The sequence below is a fragment of the Macaca nemestrina genome, chromosome 18 (assembly GCF_043159975.1).
Source record: "Macaca nemestrina isolate mMacNem1 chromosome 18, mMacNem.hap1, whole genome shotgun sequence".
Taxonomy (NCBI): Eukaryota; Metazoa; Chordata; class Mammalia; order Primates; family Cercopithecidae; genus Macaca; species Macaca nemestrina.
The window spans coordinates 48,158,536-48,181,607 of NC_092142.1; the positions used below are offsets into that span (position 1 = coordinate 48,158,536).

Genomic DNA, 23,072 nt, shown 5'->3' on the forward strand with positions numbered 1-23,072 from the left:
TACAAGGGTTAATATACACATATATTTTCTTTCTCTGTCAGCTAAGAGGTCCTACAAGCAATGACACCCCATGACAATGAAAATACCCAATGCCCAGATCTTGGTTTCTAATACCAAAAAAAAAAAAAAAAAAGAAACCAGGGCTTCTCCGAGAAATGGCTGATTCTAGGATGGGAGCAGGAAATGTTTAAAATGATCCTGGAATGTCTTGAAGTGCCAAAAAGTGAAGAAGTCAAAAAAAAAAATACATTGAAAGGGGTATATTAAGTGAACACAGCAGCTAACTGAAAGAATTCCTAATGCCCCAAACTGGAAGAATTTGAGCAATGAAATTAAAAAGTACTGCCTTATAATCTAATGTATAAAATAAATATCCATGAATCAATACCGATATAAATAAATGATTGAATAAAGGGAAGAGACAAATCTTTCTTGCAAGAGAATTCAAAATAATTTATGTTCTTGGCTTTCAACAAGAGGAAGAATAGTTCTTCACTCCTTAAATATATACTGGACATAGTGACTCCCTGCCAAAGAATACAGTATAGAAAGGAGGGAAGGAGGTGGAGATTAACTTTACAGTGGAGAAACCTGAAAAACACTACCTAGCTAGGTGACGAAGGTCAGTATCAACAGTGATAAGTCACGCTGATAGCATGCACTATTAATATATGTGTTGAAAAAGCACTTTACTTTTGCGGTCTTCCTCCCAAAAGTTTGTAACTCGTCTATAATCATGAGAAAAATATTAGATACATTCTCATAGAGGTGTATCCTACAAAACACTTGCCAGTACTCCTTGGAACTGTCAAGGTCATCCAAAGGGAAGTTCTGAGAAACCATTACAGCCAAGAGGAGCTTAAGGAGACGTGCTCACTAAATATAATCTAGTGTCCTGGATGGGATCCTGGAACAGAAAAAGACATTAGATAAAAACTAAGGAAACCTGAAAAAGCATGGACTTTAATCATAATTTATGATTATTAAAATTGGCTCATTAATTGCAATAAATGTATCATACTAATGTTAGATGTTAATAACAGGGGAAGCTGGGTGAGAGGGAAACTCTCTGTGTTTCTATATGGAAACTTTCTGTGTTATCTTCTCAATTTTTCTGTAAACCTACAACTGTTCTAAAAAATATAGTCTATTGAAAACAAAATTACTTCCTCCCTGAAATCCTCTGCCTCCCCTGAGATCCCATGGGACTTGGCACCTCTGTCTACTGTGGCACTGACCACATTTGCGCATAAATATCCCCAGCAGTTCCTAAGCCTCTGCCACAGCACCATCCCTGCCACTGTTTGAGAAAAGGGGATTGCATTTTCTGAGAACTGCTTTGAAGACAACAACCTGTGCTTGCTTGCAGATGTCCTGGTCTGTTCCTGAAATAGCCTTTCCTACTTCCTGTCACCAACTCCAAGGACACTGCTGTCTCCATTAGGGGACTCAGGTGTCCCATGTGGACTGATACCTTCCCTTCAGAGGCCAGGGAACACTTTGGCCCATTCCAAGATGAAGCTCCAGGACCAGAATCCAGTTAAGCTCCCTCCCCTTTTGTCCAACTGCTCCCCACCTCCTCTCTGGGGCTCAGGGACCCTCTCTGCCTCAGTGGTGATCAGTTGCTTAGAATAAGGAATGCCAGCTTTAGTTGGGATTGTTTTCCCCACCTGAAGCAGTTAAGAGGTTCTATTTTTAAAGCCCTGGGTTTCTGTCTGTCTCGCTCAGAGGGTGGCTGGTGCTCCAGGACTCTGCTCAGGAGAAATGCTCCATCTTTTGCTCTTCTCTCTCTCCTCAGCTTTTATGCCATCGCCAATATCATCCTCCCCCTGGTGCTATCAGGGAAGAGGGGCTCGTAATTCTTCCAGGGAAGGCATTAGAAAGAAAGAAATTAAGTTCAATCAAAGTGTCAGGCCTGAATTGTTTGTGTGTGGAGGTGCAGGTGAGAGGAGCTTAATAAGATCACCTCTGTGCCTCAGTCTTCCCCTAGCTTCTCTCCCCACCCCCACCCCACCGTACTGTAGGCCCTTGACCTTCATTAGGTGACCAGAGAGGCTAATCAAATAAACTAGTCCCAATCCTCTATCAGAAGCCAATCACAGCAGCAGTCTCAAGGGGATAGACTTGGCTACAGGAACACACATACACACACACACTCACACAACACATACACACACATGCACATACACAGGTATATACATATACACACACATATACATACACACATACACATATGCATACACATACATGCACACACGTACACATAGACACACATACATACACATACACACAAATACACACAAACACACATACACACATGCACATACATACACATACACACATACACACACGCACACACACACAGAGCAACCACTGAAGTCTTTGTAACACAACAACACGGGCTAAGACCCAACTGTCTTGGTGTCCCCCTCAGCCAGCTCATCTCTGCCAAGGCTTCTTGACCCACTTTAACGCTGGTGAGGCTGAAGTCTATTCCTTCAGCTCAGACCTGTCCTCTGGCCTCCAGACCCTGATATCTTGCTGTCTGTTTGCCATTAACATGTAATACCTCAAAGGAACCTCGAATTCCACATGTCCTCACTGACCTCACTTCCCCTCCCTACCATTTAGTTCTTCCCTCAAGGAGTGGCAGTGTATAACATAACCAGAAATCTCAGAGAAATCAAAGACCACGCTCCATGCCTCTCTCCCTGCGCTGCATCCTAATCCATCACTAAATCCTCAGGATTTAGCTCCTAGATAGCTCTCAAATCCATCTAGTGTTCTCTAACCTCACTGTCACAGCCCTAGTCCACCTGCCTTTATCCCTGAGCCTGGTGACCATCACAGCCTCTCCAGCATCTGCCTGCTTCCATTCCTGTTCCCTTCCAGGCCATCCCCTTCCCCACAGCCCCCATGGTGTTCTATAGATGTACAGACAATTGTAGCACTCCTCTACTTTAAATCTCCCCACAGGGGCCCATTGCTCTCAGAATGAAGGCCTAAATCTTCACCCTGGCCTGCCAGGACTTCCACGATCTGACTCCTGCAGCTCTCCAGCCTCATCCTGACCTCCATCCCGCCCTTACTTTTGGGGCAACACTATCCCTTCCTCAGTCTTTCCAGTGCTTCCACACTGGATTCACAATATTTTCCACCCTAGGGGTGTTGCCCATGCTGTTCTTTCTGCCTGGAATGTTCTCTCCCCACCCAATCTTGGCCTACCTAATTCCTAACTTCAAATCTCAGCTCAATGTCACACTCCCTGAGAGCTCATTGTTCTTCATGTAGGCATTTACTCCATCGTATTTATAACTCTTTGCAATTACGTAACAATATTATTATTGAATTAAGGAGTACCTACTAGCTTGAGGGCAGGGACTGTGTCTGGTTCATGCTGTAGTCTAGGCCCCTGGAACCACGTCTGGCTCATTGTAAGGGTTCAATAGCTGCTTTTTTTTTTTGGTTCCTTTCTTCTTTCTTTTTTTAAATTATACTTTAAATTCTGGAGTGCATGTGCAGAACGTGCAGTTTTGTTACTTAGGTATACATGTGTCATGGTGGTTTGCTGCACCCATCAACCCGTCACCTAAATTAGGTATTTCCCCTAATGTTATCCCTCCCCTAGTCTCCTACTCCCCAATAGGCCCCAGTGTGTGATGTTTCCCTCCCTGTGTCCATGTTTTCTCATTGTTCAACTCTCACTTATAAGTGAGAACATGTGGTGTTTGGTTTTGTGTTCTTGTGACAGTTTGCTGAGAATGATGGTTTCCAGCTTCATTCATGTCCCTACAAAGGACATGAACCCATCCTTTTTTACGGCTGCATAGCATTCCATGGCATATATGTGCCACATTTTTTTTTCCGGTCTATTATTGATGGACATTTGGGTTGGTTCCAAGTCTTTGCTATTGTGAATAGTGCTGCAATAAACATACATGTGCATGTGTCTTTATAATAGAATGATTTATAATCCTTTGGATATATACCCAGTAATGGGATGGCTGGGTCATATGGTATTTCTAGTTCTAGATCCTTGAGGAATCACCACACTGTCTTCCACAATGGCTGAACTAATTTACACTCCCACCAACAGTGTAAAAATGCTCCTATTTCTCCACATCCTCTCCAGCATCTGTTGTTTCCTGACGTTAGAATGGCAATCATTAAAAATGGCTGCTTTTCTATAAAAACATGGGTCCTCCTAAGAACTCTGACAAGTAGGATTTTATTATCCTCCTTCATATCTGGCTCAGAAATACTCTACAACTCGCCCAGGTCACACAACTGTTTGTAACAGAGACAAGCTTTGAACAAGACCTAGATGCCTATAAAGCCATGCTCCTGATCAGTATTTATACTGCCTTGTCCCTCTTCATTCATGGGACCTATGGGCCAGGTATGTCCTGAGACTTCCTTCCTCCTGACCAAACACTACTCATGCAGGGGTAGGGGGTAACGAACCCCACAGAGCCAGGGTGTGGAGGTCAAGACATATACAAATCCCATGGAGAAAGCGCTTGCCTTATTGGCCACCCAGCATATCACCATATGTGCACACCTTTCGTTAGTCTTATGAATAATAACTACAAATGGCCAAAAAACATATGAAAAATGCTCAACATCACTAATGATCAGGGAAATGCAAATCAAAACCACAATGTGATGCCGACTTACTTCTGCAAGAACGGCCATAATCAAAAAATCAAGAAATAGTAGATGTTGGCATGGATGTGGTGAACAGGGAACATTTCTACACTGCTGATGGGAATCTAAACTAGTACAACCACTGTGGAAAACAGTGTGTAGATTTCTTAAAGAACTAAAAGTAGAACTACCATTTGATCCAGCAGTCCCACTGTTGGGTATCTACCCAAGGAAAAGAAGTCATTATATGGAAAAAAAAAATACTTGCATGTACATGTTTATAGCAGCAAAATTTGCAATTGCAAAAATGTGGAACCGACCCAAATGCCCATCACACAGCAAGCGGATAAAGAAACTGTGGTACATATATACAGTGGAATAGTACTCAGCTATAAAAATGAATGAATTAATGACATTCACAGCAACCTGGATGAGACTGAAGACTATTATTCTAAGTGAAGTGACCCAGAAATGGAAAACCAAACATCATATATTCTCACTCATAAGTGGGGGCTAAGCTATGAGGATGCAAAGGCATAAGAATGACATAATGGACTTTGGGGACACAGGAGAAAAAGGTGGGAAGGGAGTGAGGGATAAAAGGCTACAAATTGGGTTCAGTGTATACTGCTCAGGTGATGGGTGCACCAAAATCTCACAAATTGCCACTAAAGCACTTACTTATGTAACCAAACACCACCTGTTCCCCAATAACCTACAGAAATAAAAAAATTAAGAATAATAACTAACATTTGCTGGGTGCCTACTGTGTGCCTTGCACTGTTTTAAGTGTCTCACATATTCCTTTAATTAAGCCTCACCACCATCTGAAGATGTGCTCATTATTATTATCTCCTTTCTCAGAGGAAAAAACTGAGGCCCACACAAAAGAGTAAATAACTTACTGAAAGCTACACAGCTGATCAGGGCAGAGCAGCTGGCAGAATACAAACCCAGACAGGCTATGCCTCAAAAGCCCACATTTTCAGCCATCACTTCAACCAGAGGAGCGTACTTGGCTCCGCTGTCTACAGCTTTGAACAATCAAGATGCCCAGTCTGCCCCTAGATGAAGCTATCTGGGTTTGTATCCCAGCTCTGCCCTGATCAGCTGTGTAGCTTTCAGCAAGTTATTTATTTTTTGTGTGTGGGCCTCAGTTTTCTCACGTGAAAAATGAAGAGTCCTCTCTCCAGGGACATTAAATGTTAAGTCTAGTGACACAAGAATAAAAATCACATCGTTGATGCATCCTGAAGGTGGGATCCCAAAGGCACTGTCATCTGTTCCTGTCTCCTAGAACTCCCAGCTTAGAGCTGTCCTCCTGCTCCGTGTCTTTTCCTGAGCCCACTTCTTTAGCCTTCACTTCAATGTTGTGTGCCTTCTGAGGGCATAGGAAGAAATTCCTTTTCTGCCTTAAATAGCCAATTTCTGTTCTTTGCAACTAGAGTCCTCATGGAACTCCCAGTTGAGGCTCAAATCATAGACTATGGCCTTTGATGTTCTATGGCAGGTTTCCTTACACTTGGAAATTAAGCCAACATTCTAACAAAAAAAGAGGGCGGCAGGGAGCTCAGTGCCCATCACAGGGAAACTCAAGGAGGTGGTGGAGAGTGGACAGGGGCCTCCTAGACCATGAGGGGGATCAGAGATGCACAGCCCAGGAATGGGTGTGAGAAAGGCAAGAAGGTGGATGCTCACATTCAAGGGGGCAAGCAGATCCAAGAGTGGCCACGGGCAGGGAGGGACAGCAGACAAGGTGGCTTTGGCAGTGTTAAGGGCCAAATCCAAATGACAAGAGTCAGGTGGGCAGGCTCTCCAGCAGGTACAGTTTATATAAGGGCCTTTGTGAAGCCGCCTTCATCATCGGTACAGAAGCCAGGCAGAAACACAGTGTGCAGCAATGGGCTGTCACCATTAAGGCAGAAAGTGAAGGATGCAATAACCACATAGCCTGCCTCCCAGGCATCCTATGGAGAGGTGAACATGTTAGCCAGTACAGGCAGGATGCCCCTTTCTCCTGCAAAATGCACTGATGCTAATTACACTTCACAGATGAACTCCTCAGTATTACAGAAGTAACATCATTTGTATAATCAAATTTCACTATGGGAAATAATAAGTAACCCCATTTCCCTCCCACATTCCACTCCACCCTGAAAACCACACACAATCAGAGGGAAAGATGAGATGCTGATTCAGCAGATGTTGATTCACTACCTCTATGCCATCACCCACGCCAGGTGTTGGGAGCACTTGTTTACAAAACCGGGCTGCAAATCAAAATCACACATAGAACTTGTAAAACTGCAGAGGGTCCAGACCCAGCCCAGAGGTACTGGATCAGAATAGTAGGAGGAGGAGCCAGCAGGTGCACTTCACACAAGCTACTGGGTGAAGCTACTGGGTGAACAGTAGATGAGGCCAAAGATTTAGTGAGGTAAGGTGGGATGTGGGACAGATCATAAAGGGCCATGACAAATAGCTTAAATTTTATTGTAAATGAGCAGGAAACCCATTCAGAAGTTTAGCAGAGGAGTGCCATGATCTGACTCACATGCTGTGGCTGCGGTGGGGAGAATAGATGTAGGGCAAGACAGCAGGCCAGGAGACAAATGAGGGACTGCCATTGTCCAAGGGGGAGGTGATGGTGGCCTGGATCAGCTGACTTTTGGGTTTATTTTAAACATAGAGCAGATATGACTTTGGGGATGGATTGGATATCAAGTATGAAAGAGTAAGAGGAGTTCAGGATGATGCCAGAGTGTTTGGTCTGGGCTACCAGAAACATGGAGTTACCATTAACTGAGAAGGAAAGGACTTTGACAGGAGCAGCTGTGGAGACCAAAGACCAGGGGCTCCATTTTAAACATGTTATATCTGAGATACATGTTAGCCATGTGAGTGAATATGTGGAGTGAAGAGTTGGGTATCAGAGTCTAGGGTCAGGATTGAGGCTGGGTGGTCCTTTAACTTCCTGTGCTATTTTTCAGTTTTCATTTCAAATCCTCCTCCTCCTCCTCCTTCTACACACACACACACACACACACACACACACACACACACACACAATCCTTGAGGCTTAAATGAAGTGGACTCCACTCTCTAACGTGATGAGGGGGATATGACTTAGACCCTGCATTGCCTTTCCATAGAAATGGATTTAGAGATTGGCATGAGATTCATTCACAATTTCTTCCACAAAAGATTCCTTTTCTTATGTGGAAAAAAGACACATTTGTGACATAATTAAATAACAATACCAGGGTGCATGAGCATGAGAACTTTTCAAAGACTTTTGGGATGGAGAATTTGAAGCAGAGACAATGAAAGGGTTGGAGCTTCTGCAGCTTTATTGTGACTGTGAGGAGTGAAAACTGAGTGCATGAGAGACAGAGACCAGGCGTGAGTGATCAAGTTATGTCTACAGTGATCTTTGTCTTTCATACTTACTTTTCTGTTATATGAGCCACCAGTAAATTCTCTTCCAAAAGAAAAAAAACCTTCCAGGTCCACTATAACTCATCTGTGGACTGGTATTTGGAAATAACTATGGTCTATATATGGTCCTATGCCATCACAACTCAAGCGTGGTGTGCAAACTCGTAACTTGGGAGCTTGTTAGTATCAGGAAATCTCCGGCCCTAGCCCATATCGAAGGAATGAGAATCTTCCTCTTAATGAGGTCTCCAGATGATCTGTATGCATGAATAAGCATTATTAGGCCACAAGGAGCTTGGGCTCTTCTGCAGAAAAAAAGACACATTTGTGATATAATTAAATAACAATGCCAGGGTGCATAAGCATTGGCAAAATTGCCTTGGGAGCAACAGTAATAACAACTACTATTTACTGTGCACTAACTCTGGGAAAGAGCTGCCCATCTCACTATCAGTTGGCTCCAGAGCAATGCAAAGAAATACCAGCTGACTAATGGTATGGGATCCAGCTATAGCTGGCATACAACTATGAGCAAAGAAGAGCCGTTGGAGCATGCTTCAGGAGGCATCTCACAATTCTAACAAAGACCAAGACATGCTCAAAATTATGTTACACCATTCAGTAAAGTACAGACATTTGCTTTTGAACCCCTGTGGAAATTCTAGTTCCCATTTTCATAGGTAATGACTTATCAATCCTAATAGAACTAGACATTACTGCTCGATTCATTTTAACAGATGAGGAAACCAAAGCCCAGAGATGTTAAGCTCTCCACCTAAAGTCACACAGCCAGGAAGTAGCCAAGCTCACATGCATTCCCCTTCTTTAGTAACACCTGCTCCCCGGTAAGGCTACCTCTTCTCAACTCCATCTCCACCCCCACCTGGCTCCGTGCTTGGCCAATTAGCTCATTTCTTTTTCTGTGACCATAGATATTGGTTCTGGGAATGTACATGACTTAGAGTTGGTTGAATATCCATCAACCGTGGAATTTTTGCTGGCACTGTAGGGGAGAAAAGTGCTCTTTTCCTAATGGGGAAACTAGGCAAGGAGAATGTGAGCTTGTTATTGCTGGAGTCAAATTGTCACAATTAGGGACCTAGAAATAGGCCTGCATGTGTGAAAAAGGGCTGATTTCTGATGATGTATTTAAGCACCTGGATTCAGCCATACCTGAATTCAACACCCCTTGGATTTTTCGGTTCTGGGAGCGAGTAAATTATTTTGGGAGGGTGGTACTAAAGCCAGTTTGAGCTGAGTTTCAGTCATCTGTACCCACAAGAGTCCTGAGTACAGTTATAAAGTCAGTCTTCAAAACTAGCTCTGCTTCAAAGCCTGTTCTCTTAATCAGTGCTTGCTACTCTGCCATATAACAGGGGTGAAATCCAAAGGTCATGAAAATTGAGTTGGACCATGAGGCACTTACTATGGTGTGGGAGTGGCTTAATGCAAGTGAAATAGACAGTCAAGCCCCAACCCTACTTTCTTATCCTTCTCTGTACTACACTCTCTTCTGCTGGACCGTGGGTGAGGCAGGCTCCCCGCCTGGTTTTTCTACAGGACCTGCAGAGCAGAGCTGCTGCTGGGCAGGCACGCAGCGATTCTGAGGTCAGCACTGTCGAACCAATGTTTTGATTGGCAACTCCAGGCCACCTGGGTATTTCTGTGGTGGATATTTTATAGTCTGAGGATAAGTATCTTTTCTCAGCGCTTTAGACTCACATTGCTGCTATTTCTGCCCCCATTGTTCCCTTCTCCCATCTTGGGGAGAGTCACGAAGCTGCTTCTGTCTCGTGCATGACCCTTCAGGCCTCTCTCTCAACCCTGAGTCCTCACCTCACCACCCACTTCTGCTCCGTGTTGAGCAACAGCTTCAGGAATGACATCCAGGCTGCTTTTCACCTCTGCCCCAGACCAAAGCCCCTCTGCTCCTTGTTCTCTGTTTCCTACTTGCAGGATAAATTCTGCAAGAAAAAATTCAATAATTCACAGCTAACTTCAGTTTTCCCTAGCCCAATCACATGTTAGAGCTGAATTATGCAATTTTAACAGCAGATATTAACAAGGAAAAGGCCCATTTATTGGGCATGTGGCTAAGACACCAGTTTTCCAGCTCCATCATTGAGCTCACAGCTCCCAGTGCACTTCCCCTCAATATGAAGATGGTTTCTGGTGGGTGACATGTTTAATGGCTGCCATGGACCTCAGCTTCTCCTGAGCTCCTGAGGAGAGGGACTAATGAGGAGATGGCTCTGCTCTGATGGAGCAAAAACCCTGAGCTCTAGGGACCAGGACTGGATGGCTGGTTTGCCATTCCATCATTCATACATGAATCAAGCCCCTACTATTCTAGGCTCTCTTCCAGTCACTGGGAATAAAGTAAGGCACAAGACAGCAAGGTTCCTATCCCCAGAGAGGGAGAGAGGCAGGAAACAAGTGAACAGATAAATGAGCATTTTCCAGGGTCACGACTGCTATAAGGAAAATAAAGCAAAGCAGTATGATAGAGCTCAGTTGGTAGAAGAAGAGGTGTCTCAATATTAGACAGAGTGATCAGGATGGCCTTTCACTGCAAAGGTGACTTTTTAGCTCAGATACAAAAGTAGAGAAGGAAATGGCCACAGCAATAAGTGGGAGATGGAAGAGTATCCCTTGCCCATAAAGGATCGACAGGTGAAAAGATTCTGTGACAGGACACAGCTTGGCATATTCTAGAAACTAACAGAAATCCAGAATGAGCTACTCTGCAATAGAGAAAAACAATAGAGGATGAGGTCTCAGAAGGCAGCAGAGGCCCCATCATGGAAGGCTTGGAGGCTACTCTAAGGAGTTTTGGTTCACACTGGATAGTTTTAAGTAGAAGAGTCACTTGGCTTAGTTTACATTTTGAGAAGCTCACTCTGGCAAGCGAAGAAAAAAATGTAAGAGGAGTCCAAAGAAGACTCACAGCCAGGCTCACGCATGTAATCCCAGCACTTTGAGGCAGGTAGATTGCTTGAGGTCAGGAGTTTGAGACTAGCCTGGCCAACACGGTGAAACCCCATCTGTACTCAAAAAAAAAAAAAAGTAGCCAGGAATGGTGGCACATGACTGTAGTCCCAGGTATTGGGGAGGCTGAGGCAGGAAGGTCATTGGAACCTACAGGCAGAGGCTGCAGTGAGCCGAGATCAAGACACTGCACTCCAGTGGGCAATAGAACTAGACTCCACCCCCCCACCCTCCCCAACTACCACCTCCCAAAAAAAACAAAAACAAAGAAGACTCCCATCAGATCTCTAACAGCTGGCCATCAATGGCTTTTTCTGTGGGTTGGGGCTACAAGGCAGGATGCTGGTGACAACTTTAAGCTGGAAATGCAGACACAAAGACCCTCATTGCTGTCTGCAGAGTCTTGCATTGCATAAACTTCGAGTTAGCATGGGACCCTAGAGGCTGTGTGGTGTCACTCTTCGGGGAACAGACTTGTTTCTGCTCTCAGCCTGGATCCCAACTTTTCATGACAGAGACAGGGACATATTTAGGCAATCAAGGAAAACAGCTGCAAGCTTCACAGCCTCAAAGAGCACCACTGTCACTCAATTTGATGCAGGAGGTTATTGAGGCCCACATGCTGGTGAACCTGCCAAATAAGTCCCCACTTGGGAAGCATCAAAAGCCCAGAAGGGAGGAAGAAAATGCATCAGACACCCAGATGCCATGTGAGGATGAGCTGTGAGTTTGCACCCACAGCTCAATTGGTATTGCTAACATGCCCTCTCCCTCAGCACCTTCAGAATAAGTAAATAATCCATCTACCTGAAATGAACTCCAAAAAGAGAGAAAGAGAGAGAGCATTTGGAACATTTGCTGAGACCTAAATTGACCAACTTTGATCAAGATGAGTTAGTAAAATAGCAGGCTCCTCATCAGCTGCATTTTAATGCCATATTTGGAGCCACTCAGTCATTATAAAATCATCTGAACTTCTCAGCAGAAGTACACATTGGGGAGTTTATTTTTGAGTCTCTCAGAATACAAAGGAGAGTCTTTCCAATACAAGATCTGGGCAGAGCACACAGCTTCCTTTTAAATGAGGAGGAAGAAAATGTCCAGTTGCCTCTCCTTTGTTAGTAATTCCCTCTTCCCTCTTTGAAAGTTTCCCTGAAAGTGTGCAGTAATTTCTGATGATGGAAGAAAAGGCTCTTGAACCTCACCTGAGTAAGCAGGTTGCTGCTGCTAGCAGAGCATTCCAGAGACCCTTTGTCAGGCTGAACTCCCAGCTGGACACTGGGTCTGAGAAATGTAGGGGGTTGGGGGAGTCTTTGATTTTATTTAGAAGAAACCAGCAGAGCCCACTCCAACTGCATGTTCTGAAGCAGAACCCAAAGCTATGAGGGGATTTCAGAGTTCATTCTGTATCCAGCTAGAACAAAAACCCAGTGACCTTATGGCCATCTGTGAACAAGGGATTACCAGCCCCCTCATTTGCCAAGACCCTGTATGTACTTTTTACATCCGACCAGTGTGCCAATATCATGGGAAAGCCTGCCGGTTAGCACCCTCTGACCTTTGTTACCTACCACTATCAGTAAGGTGTCAATGCCCATTCATTGCCACAGGCTGAATGGCTTGATCCTGGATTAAACAACCGATCAACCAATACCAAATCCCATTATTAAATGCTGGTGGGGAAAGGAGAGTATCCCTCTCCTTTAAGGAAAATAAAATATGGCCCCTGCCCTCTAAGGTGCCCACAGTATGTTGGGCATGGGGACAAACAGCATACAAAAACAACTCGTGCTATAGAGTTGACTCCAGACAACAGGTACAATGCAATTCCATTCCAAAATAAACATTCAGATGAACAGTGAAGATTTAGAGAGGAGCACAGTACCAAACCTACACCCTAGAATCTCATAGTCCCATGAGTCCCACTTCCAAAGTATTATAAAGGTAATTCTTCATTCATTGAAGAAACGCTTTTCATGCTGACCATATTCCAAACACTGTGCTAGGCACTGAGGACACAGCTATAAACAAGGCAGAGAAGACAGACACCTTTGTGGAGTTCCCAGTCTGGTGGGCCAGGAAGATGCACTCACAATGCAACCAGTAAGCCCTCCATCCATCTGTCTACACAGTCATATGTTCATTTACTCATGCATTCAAGGAACATTGAAAGAGTATTTACTACCTGGCACTGTGCCAGGCATTGGGCACACTGCAGGGAGCCTGCAGATAAGGGCCTGATCCTCTTGGAGCTTAGCATGCAGCAAAGATGTGGTCAGGGCATGATCTGAATAGGAGAGTTCAGGTGGTCAGCAGATGACAAGCTGCTGAGTAGGGGTCAGGGAGGGCTTTGCCAATGAGGTATAGGGTATAGGAATGTGCTCAAATAGAGCACTGAGGTCAGGTTGGAGTCTGCTTAGATGAGACACCCTGACCCTCACCCTACACCCCTTCCTTGAAGTCTTTGGAGCTTAGCAAGATGAACAAAGATCTCCCTAGGCTCTGGGCTGTGGCCACACAACCGGAAGGCCTCTGCTTAGAATCACAAGGCTCTCCTTCCCGACATCAGCAGCGTTGTGTTTCCTTGCTGCCTCCTGAAGTGCTGGCAGCCTCATCTATGCACAGCAAATCATTTTTTCCAGTGAGAAGACCTAGCAATAAATCCAAATACCAGCCCATACATCTGATTCTGGCCTCTTTCTCATTGTCCCTGCTCACTGCCTTCTCAGGATCACAGCTGGGACTTGCTGGGGACAGGCTGGGCTCAGATTGAAATGGGAAGAGGAGATAAAAGCAAGTGCAGGTACCTAGAAAGGTTTCCGTCTCTGCCCAGGATCTGGGAGCGCTTCCATTTCAGCATTGTTCCTGTTAGTGATATAGGGGGTGGGGAGACGGGAGGGACTGAGAGGTCCAGGAAGTCCCCTGAAGGGCACTTTCATTGGCTGTGTCCATATCCTGCAACTGTGCCAGACACAGTTTGGGTTAGCTCATGACATGATCACAGGCCACCTGCTCTGTGCCAGGCACTGTGTAGGTAGCACAGGACCAGGCAAGATAAGGAAGACACAGTTCTCACTCTGAAGGGCTCACCCTCTGAAGGGACACAGACATGCCAACAGAGCTCTTGGTCTGATGGGAGAGTCTACAGACACGCAGAGAACATCCATCCACAGTGGTCGATGCAAATATACAAGCAAAGGGATGAAGAGGAAAGATATTTAGGGGGTAAAATCTCCTATGCTTGTGGTTGATGTAGGTGAGGATGGGATCAGTATGCAGGAACAAGAGAGAACACAGGGTCCTTTTCCTACATCCACCATTCAGGTTCACTTGCTCTCTGGTTTCAGTTTTCACATATGTTTGATGCCGCTGGGATTACCCACATGTTCCCCTACGTCCTGTTTCTGTGATTGTGGGATATGCCAAGTGTTGATCGCTCCTTGGTATTGCTAGTTTTATTCAGCACCTACTATGTGTCAGGCAGTGGTGAGCACTTTCTGGACCTTTTAGCATAGTCTTCATGACTACCCAGTTGTGAAGGCATTATTGTTCCCATTTGAAATGCGAGGACGCTAAGGCTCTCCGGGAGTGCCTATGTATCCGCTATGCAAAAAGATTGAGAGATCTTTGTAAATGCCCCTGGGCAATCCCACCCCAACCCCCGCCTTTTTTGTTTGTTTGTTTTTTGTTTTCTTGTTTTGTTTTTTTCTCCGTGGAATTAGCTCAAAGGGAGCTGTGCCTGAACTTTGGTTCCGGGGCACCACTGCCCCCCTGCCCACTTTCCCACCCAGAATCAGTATTAGGTTTCAATGTTTTGTTTGAAAGCCTGTTGAGGTAATTAGGCCCAGCACCTGCGGGAGACAGGTGGCTGGACACCAAGATGAAGGCTTAAACTCACCCACACTGATCATAAAAGTAAGACCGCCTGGAAGTAGCACTAGACGTCTTCTAGCCCATCTCTCGCATTTGTGAGTTGAAAAAAAGTAAGGCTGGGATTCGGGGAGTATTCTAAGGTCTCATATGAAGCCAGAGGCCAAGTGCAGCGCACACGTCTGCAGTTCAGGGTCTTTCGCCTTCCACTGAGTCCGCCCCACCCCAGGACCCAACCTGAAACCTGTGGGAGAGTCCCACGCCTTCCCTCCGCCCCGCACTATCCCCTACTACCACCCCATTAAGGCAACAATTAAGGAGCGGGGTGAGGCTCCCTCTCCATCTGGGTAATTATGTTCTCATTAAGAGCGGATGCGCCCGGTCTCTGAGCATTAGCGCTCCAGAGCAGCTTGAAAGGCGCGCTCCCAGCTCGGCTTACGGTGGAAGCGGCGGCCGGGGAGCAAGCGAGCTGGGGGGCCGGTGCGTGGCCCAGCGCAACCCAGCAGAGACCACAGTGATCACCCTCGGCTCCTCGCCTGCGCGGCTCCCGGGCCGCTTAGCGCGGTGTGGAGAACCCGGGCGGAGAAAGTCTGGGCTCGTTGGGTCCTAGAAGCCTCCCTGAGTTCCACTCACCGTACCTTTAAGCCTGGCTGGGTGCCAGAAACGCTGCGCAGAATAAGACACAGCCTCTGCCCTGGGAGAATTGGCCGGGTGCGGGAAGGGAGGAGGCAGGCTGGTAAGAGAGGCCACACTCCAAAGAGGGAGGCTGGAGAAGAAAGGCATGAAAGGCTTCCGGGAGGAGGTGACCAAGGTGACCTGGGCTGGGGAGGAGCCTTTGGGACCAGGGTAAGGCTGAATGAAGGGGTGGCTTTGGAACCCCTACAGGCTTTGTTCTGAAGGGGTTTATTTTAGATGAAAGCAAGAGGCGGGCCCCAGATCCAGAAGGGCCCAAAGGATTCTAAGCATGAAAGGATGCCACTGTGAGGTATGGGTTTCCGAATGGGTCCCCTCCCTAACCTCTGGCTGGGGGAAGGAAGGTAGTCTCTACCTAGTGCTCCTCCTCTTCCATCTCTCTCAGTCTTCAAGTCTCTGGTTCCCTTCCGGCTGAAGCCCAGCGCTCAGAAGATGGCTCCCCTGCCTCTAGCAGAAGTAACACTCACCTCACCTTCACCCCAGAAGCGAGGGAGGTGGCCCAACCACACCTGCCAGGACCCTAAGGACTCAAACCTCTAGGTCCCTGGGGAGAGCTATCCACAGCCCCACTCAGGCCACTGGTAGGCTCAGGCCTGGCAGTAAGGGCAGTTTGGGAGACATGGAGCCCCACATCTCCCCAGGCCCTCTGGGGTGGGGATGCCAGGTTAGCAGGCTAAGCGCTGTGTGGGCTCTCTCTGCCCCCATGGAACCCACACAGTAAGAGACAAGCTCAGCCCCAGATGTCTCCCTTCCCAACCAGCACAAAACAAGGCCTGGTTGGAAGGTGCGGAAGGGGTGTTGAACCTCGGGGAAGCAATGCCTGTATTGTGTGGATAGAACCTCCTCCCAGAGCAAGCAGCCTTTCAGCTGGACTTCTTGGGTCCTCAGCAGGATAGGACTTTGCAAACTGGAGGAGAGAAGGGGTGCTTCAACTTGAATCAGGAACAGCAGGTGTGGAGGCATAAAGACAACAATGGGAGGTGGAATCATCAGATGGCAAGGGAAGGGGTCAGCAGGTGGAGAAAGAAGAGGGAGGCTAGAACCCAATTAAGAAGGTTCTCCAATACTAGGTTCGGACATTGTGGGAGGCAGGAATCCTTTCCCACGAAGGAAGTCTGCTGAGCTACAGCAGAATCAAAGGAAAACCAACCCCTCTTCTTCCAATTTGGGGACAATTTGCTCCCACTGTCCTCACCTTCCAGGCTCCAGAGCTGGGGCTCAGAAGTGAGTCCCAGTTCCAGGAGACACAGGCTTCCCCTGGCCTGCACCCTAGCCCAAGGCCTAGTACTCAGGAGCTGCCACTTGGCAGCCAGGTAAGCACAGACTGCAGCCAGGACTCACTCACCCACCCAGGCAAAAGAATCTGCAGACTCCCAGTCTGGGAGCAGAGGAGGGCTGGATCCACAGAGCAGGAGGAACTCTGAGAGGTGTTTAGATTTCTCCCTGTCTTTATATAAATGGGCAAATTTAGTGCCTGAGAGCGGACTTGCCAAAGTCACTCCACCGGGACACAGCCTGGTGACCCCACAGAACAGGCAGCCACGGAAACCAGAACCCTGGTGGTTGTCGCCCTCAGAAAGAGAGTTGACCCACCCACCTGCAGCCCAGGGAGCGCCAAAGCGTTCAGGGGCAGCTTCCTCGAGCGGTGGCTCTCCAACCTTTGCGGCCCTCGAGCCTCGAGCTTACACTCACCCTACTGACTATAGGGTCTCCACAAGCCCGAAGGGCTGGCCCTGCAATGGCAGAGCTGCTGGGTGGAGCTAGTTTCGCTGCCAAAGGCTCCAACTGTCTCCGACCTCTCCTTCCCAACCAGGAGACTTCGGAAAAAGCGCGTCTCTTTATTGAAAACAGTTTTTCTTTAAATCCCTTTAAGGTCCCTTATTTCTTCTCATTCCCACTTCCCTGGGGCCTGACAGGGTAGAAGGGAAACTGTTGGGCAGAAACAGAAAAGTACTCGGGTCCACTCCTCACTCCTCACCCTATCTATCTCTGCGGGTCCCGGAGCCACTGGGTTGGAAGGGCTCCCGCTATAGCTGCTCTGCGGCTTACCGGATTGCATGCGGAGAAGAAACGGGCCTGGGTTTCAACAGAGGCCCGGTGCTCCGTGAATTTCTAACTCGAACCAGCCGCTGGGATAAATCCGAGAAACGTTGCTTATTGTGCTCTTACTAACTCTCCCTTCTCCCCACGCCCCTTAAAGGAAATAAAATTCATTACTGAATATTGGGCCAGGAAAAAGTTTCTCTGAAAGGAACCACAACTGCAGGGGACCAGCCGGCTGCAGCTCCCAGCTCCCGGCCCTTCGCCCCAGGATGCCCACTCGCTCCGGCTCCCGACCTCCCCGCTGCCGAAGCAACTGGGTCAGCCTTCCAGACGTAAAACGAAGTCGTTTATTTCAATTTTGCTTTCACATTATGTTCCGATACAATTAAAACTCCTGGACGAACCTCTTGAATAAAGTCCTGTGAATGAGAGGAATCATAGGTCCTGGGCGCCCGAGTATGCGGCGGGTGGACTCCGGATTCAGAGGCGGTGTATAAAACATACGCTGCTTCGGGAACTGCAGGGCGGACGCGGTGGGAGACATCCGGGGACAGAGGCGTGAGGAGTCTGCCGCCCCAGGTAGAGTGGTTTGGGTCCTCAAACTGGAACTATTCCTGATGCATTTGGAACGCAAAGAAAAAAAATCAAACTTCGCTCCCGGGTCGGCGGCCGCGCCTGGCCAAGGAAGATTTCGGCCACGTTTCTTACGTTTGCATCAAAGCTGTAAACACAGGCGAATGCAGTGCTGGCCCCTGGCCTGGCACAGGAAGGAGCGCAAGGCTGGCTTTGCGAGGAAGCCCTCGCGCCCAGGCCTTTCTATGGTTGCGTTCCCCCAAGTCTCCTGCCCTTCAGAACCTCGCCCTTTGGCACCCCCGACCCCCAACCTCCCAGCTGGGGAAGATGAGGAGTTTAGAAAGCTGTTTCAGAAAAATAAAAGTCCCGCTTCGACTTTATTAGATTAAAGCAAAATTAAATCTTGACTATTCACACGTATGTTACAGAGGAAGAGGAAGCGTCCCGAAGAAGCTCCTTGGCGTTTCGTTGAGCCGCAGAGCACGACGGCATTGACAAGCATCAGAACATCAAGCAGCCTTAGATTTCACGATCACTCCGAGTAGGACATAGAAATACGGAAACACAGCCAGTTTCCACTGGCAAGAGTTCTTCGTGTACAAATGATATATATTTATATTTTTTTAAACCAGTCACCACTAAGGTGAGTCCTTTCTCTGCTAACAAGCAGCCGAGGACACTAAGTATCTTCAGCTAATTAACTTGAGCAGTGTTTTAAGAAGAGCAACACTTGCCAAATTAAAAGTACCTTCCCCATCCAAAACAAAACAAAACAAAACAACAACAACAACAAAACTTACCCCCTCTCCAAACTGAAAAAAAAGGTTGGGGGCGGGGAATATATTAGATTTCAGTAGGCAGAAGGATTCAGAGGGGGCTAGGGAGAAAGATTTGAGATTATGTAGTGAAATACAAAGTTTCTTTAAATAAATTGCAGGGAACATGAAGTTGGGGGATAAGAAACAACGACAAGGCCGTCTCTTTCTTGATTACTGCAACTGGAATGGGGGAGGCGAGTTTATTTTTGGAAACGGGAGTGCGCAGAGCTAAGCGAAATTTATGTCTCCTAATAAGGAAATGGACAAAGTTGTCCCACCGCTGGCGCGCACCTTTTTACCCAGATACAGTTAGAGAACATGTAGGAAGTTTCAAGTCGTGCTGCTTTCTCTCCCTCTTAATTTCAGCCTCTTTTTCACTCCCCTTTCTGCCTTCGCCCTCTCCCCGCCTCCCTTCAGGCTATGAGCCAGTCAGAGAGGAAACACGAGGAATCCGGAGAAGGTCGAGTACTTCCAGCCCCCCATCAAGTTTCCCCGCTCCAGCTTGAGGTATGCTCGGTCGCCTTTCTCCATTTGGATTAGGACTCCGTTGCTGGCGGCCTCCCGGGTCACGTCCTGGTCACCAGCGAAGGCTGAAATCACCGGCCACCCGTTTAGCATGAGGCTCACCTGAGAAAGAGAAAGGCCCGCTTCAGAGGCGCAACCTAGGCAGGCACTGAAGCCGCGGTGGAGCGAACCTCCCCACTGCTTGGCTAACAGCCTGTAAGACCTGGAAGCACGGAGAGGTGGTGGTGGCGGGGGGGCGGGGGCGAATGGTGGAAAACGGGCTTTGGAGCTTACTACTGAGGCTCCAGTGGGGCGAAAGACCACACATCTGGGTGACAGGAAGGGTCTGTCCCCAAAACGGGAGTTGCTCTTATTCCAGTTTCTCAAATGAGCGCGCCAAGCGAATCTCGACTGTGCTCTGTGATCCAATTTAATAAACTCATGAGGTGGCTCTAGCGCCCTGAGACCTTTGACCTCTCTCCCGTTTCCCCTCAGCCTCAAAAAACAAAGAACAAACAAAAAAGCCGCAGCAACTCAGGCTCCCTCCGGCGCTACCGGAAAAACAAAACCGAACAAACAAAAAGCCCCTAATCCCTCCTGGACCCAGTTGCCAAGACACAGCGGAGAAGCCACTGTGATTTCTGATTAAAAATCTCGCACCAAGCGGCATAATGTATTTTCTCCCCAAACCACGGGCTCAATTCCAGCCCCCATCCAGCCGCGCCCGCCACCGCCTGGTTTTGCCCTTGTGGTGGCACCGTCAGCCAAGGGCCTCGCGCCCTCTCCCCAGCTGTGCGTCCCGCCTCTCTCGGCGCCCAAAGGAAACCTGGACACCTCTGGGGACCCTAAGAGCCGGCGAGTGCTTGCTGGGACACGGCTGGAGCCGGGAAAGAGTAGCACTACGCCCCCTCCTTCCCTTCTCTCTCCACCCCTCACCCCCCGGGGCTAAATGCTGCTAGCTCAAAAACCCAGAGTCCGCACGGGGTGGGGATGGGGGCAAGTGGGAGAAAACGGGGGCCCTGTCCGTGGTGCTGAAGACAAGCATCCAAGTCCGGGAAGGCTCCCCAAGCGGCAGCTGTCTGGGGCGCTAACAACAGCAGTTACAAGGAAGTCCCTGCAATCCAGGGAACCCTTCGGAGGGGCCCGGAAGGCGGAAGCAGAAAATTCTGTCTCTGGAGGGATGGAGCTGGATCCCAAGATCCAGAGACAGGGAAAGCAGAGGGCAGTTGAAGCCACAGAACTGAGAGGCCCCGCTATCTGTCCCTCCAAGCAGCCCGAAGTACATGCAGCCGCCACTTCTGCCTACCACCTCTGGACAGCCCGAGCACCCCTGCGGCCAGTAACCCCGCTACGGGGCCAGGGCCCGGCCCGAGGCGGCGGCTGACCTGTATGGTCTGTCTGTTGTAGACTTTTACCACGTGGAAGTTAAAACTGTAGATCCCTTTTCGCGGGGCGATGAAAGTGCTGCGTTCTGAATCAAAGTTGCTCCCAATGTTCACTAGTACCTATAACGAGACGGGAACGAAGGGGAGTGGGCAGCAATCGGTCCCGGACTGTCGTCCCCGCGCCTCCGCAGAGCCCTTGCAGAGGACCGGGCATCGGTCTTCCATCCACCCCTCCCTCACCAGCCCAATCTGCACGCCGCGGGAGGAAGGATCTCTCACCTGGTCGAAGTAGATGATCATGGTGCGATTACTCATCTCGGACGGCTCGTGGTTGGTGCTCCTGATGGCAGAGAAAGCCACCTTGGCGCTGCCGGAGCGCACAGAGATGCCCAGGGCTGTGCCCGTAGGGTCGGACGTGGGGTTGGAGTCGCACACCACCAGGCACTTGCCCTCCAGCACGATGGGCTCCGTCTCATTCTGCCCGCGGGCCGGGCCCGCCAGCCACGCAGCCCCCAGCAGCAGCAGCTCTACGGCGCCCAGCATCGCGCCTCCGGCGCCCACCCCGCCCCCCACCCCCGGGGCTGCTCGCGCCAGCCGCCCCCCCCCGTCCCAGTTCCTCTCCGAAGCCCCCTCCTCAGCTCCGTGCGCAGCTCCGCCGCCGCCGCTCTGGACACTACAGCTCTTCCTCGCACTCTGGGACGAGCGTCCCCTCCGCGCTGTGTTCCCGGAGCCCCGCCCGGGCCTCAGGGGTGCCGCGGCTGCCCAGCCGCACTTGGATGCATAGCCGCTGCTGCTCGCTCCCACTGCTGCCGCCACCTCCTGCCCGCAACCGCCGCTGCCGCCGCCGCCGCCGCTCTGAATTATTGATGCAGCCAGTGCTGCAGCCGGAGCGGTCGGAGAGCGCGCGCCGGGCACAAAGGCGCGGACCGCGGCCTAGACCCGCCCCCGGCGCCTCCCGGCCCGCCTCCCTCAGAGGCCCTGCCCCCGCCCCGGCCGAGGCCCCGCCCCCCAGCCAATCCTGACGCGCCGCGCTCCCCACCGAGCCAATGACGGCGCTGTCCGCGCGCGGCCACCTGACCCCGGGCGCCGTTGTTATTAGGCTCGGCGAGGCGGGCGGCGCGCGGCAGCAGGGTTGGGCTCTGGCCGGGAGTCGACGAAGGGAGCGCGGGCGCGCGCTCGAGTCCGCGCACCGAGGGTCCGCCGCGGCCGGTCACTTTCTCGCCTCCCGCCTCGATCCTGTTCCGCCCCCCTCGGTCCTCCCACCCGCCCCCGATGCTCGGCCCTCCTGCCCGCCCCCGCTGCTCGGCCCTCACGCCCGCCCCCGCTGGTCGGCCCTCAGGTAGGAGGAGGCGCGCGCCGGGGTCGGGAGTGGAATAGCTAGAGGCCGCGAGTCGCCCGCCCGCCTGTGGGCGCGCCGGGTGGGAGGGGAGCGCCTCCCAGCGGGCGCGGGCGGGAGGGCAGCCGGCGCGCTGGGCGAGTCTAGCGCAGGGTCCCGGCGGCGGGGCTGCAGGGCGCGTGCGCGCGCGGCGGGGCGGGGCCTGCGCGGCTTGGGGTGGGCGCACGTGGTACCCGGGAGCTACTAGGCAGGCACTCGCGGCGCCGGGCGTCTCCGCGTCCCTCTGCTCCACCAGGCGGCCGCGACGGTGGAGCTTGGCCTCTCGCTCTCTCCCGCCTCTCGCTCTCTCCCGCCTCCCGCAGCGACTGCTCTGCTCTGCCAGGCGCGGAGGTCGGATCGAGAGGTCATTCATTCATTTCTTAATTTGTTCACTTATTCAGGAGAGATCATTGAACCCGTACGGAGTACCGGGTACTGGGCCGGGCGCTGAGGACGCGGGGCTAAGCGAAAACAGCTGAGGCCCGCCTTCGTGCCCCTTAAAATCCAGCGTGCGGGGCGGCAACGAGCACTGCTTTTCTGTTTTGCACTTAAAATTTACATTTTGCATCCGTACTTTTTATTTACTGGGCACCCTTACGGCGTGCTTTATGCACCCGTGCCTGCACCTCCTAGCCTTGAGTGTAGAACACCAGATGGGCGATTTTTCGAGAATAATTTTTACCCTAAGTGGATTTTCGTGCCACGCATGGACTTGGAACTATACACACGTAGTCAAAA

At 49.7% G+C, this 23,072-nt stretch overlaps 1 protein-coding gene across 1 annotated transcript; it reads right to left on the reverse strand.

Moving 5' to 3' along the window:
• Positions 1–18,003: 18,003 nt before the first annotated feature.
• LOC105492241 (cerebellin 1 precursor) lies at positions 18,004–21,859 on the reverse strand. The gene is made up of 3 exons (XM_011759271.2): positions 21,239–21,859; positions 20,960–21,079; positions 18,004–19,697 (listed from the first exon to the last, which is right to left on the reverse strand). The coding sequence occupies exons 1-3, from the start codon at positions 21,500–21,502 to the stop codon at positions 19,500–19,502; spliced, it is 582 nt and encodes a 193-aa protein (XP_011757573.1). The 5' UTR covers positions 21,503–21,859; the 3' UTR covers positions 18,004–19,499.
• Positions 21,860–23,072: the final 1,213 nt, after the last annotated feature.

Excerpts from the sequence above, each read along its gene's own strand:
- LOC105492241 (XM_011759271.2), bottom strand. The coding sequence starts at position 21,502 with ATGCTGGGCGCCGTAGAGCTGCTGCTGCTGGGGGCTGCGTGGCTGGCG. Across the intron at positions 21,080-21,238 it reads TGATCATCTACTTCGACCAG|GTACTAGTGAACATTGGGAG; the intron begins GTGAGAGATCCT and ends GTCTCGTTATAG. Across the intron at positions 19,698-20,959 it reads ACAACAGACAGACCATACAG|GTGAGCCTCATGCTAAACGG; the intron begins GTCAGCCGCCGC and ends TCTCTTTCTCAG.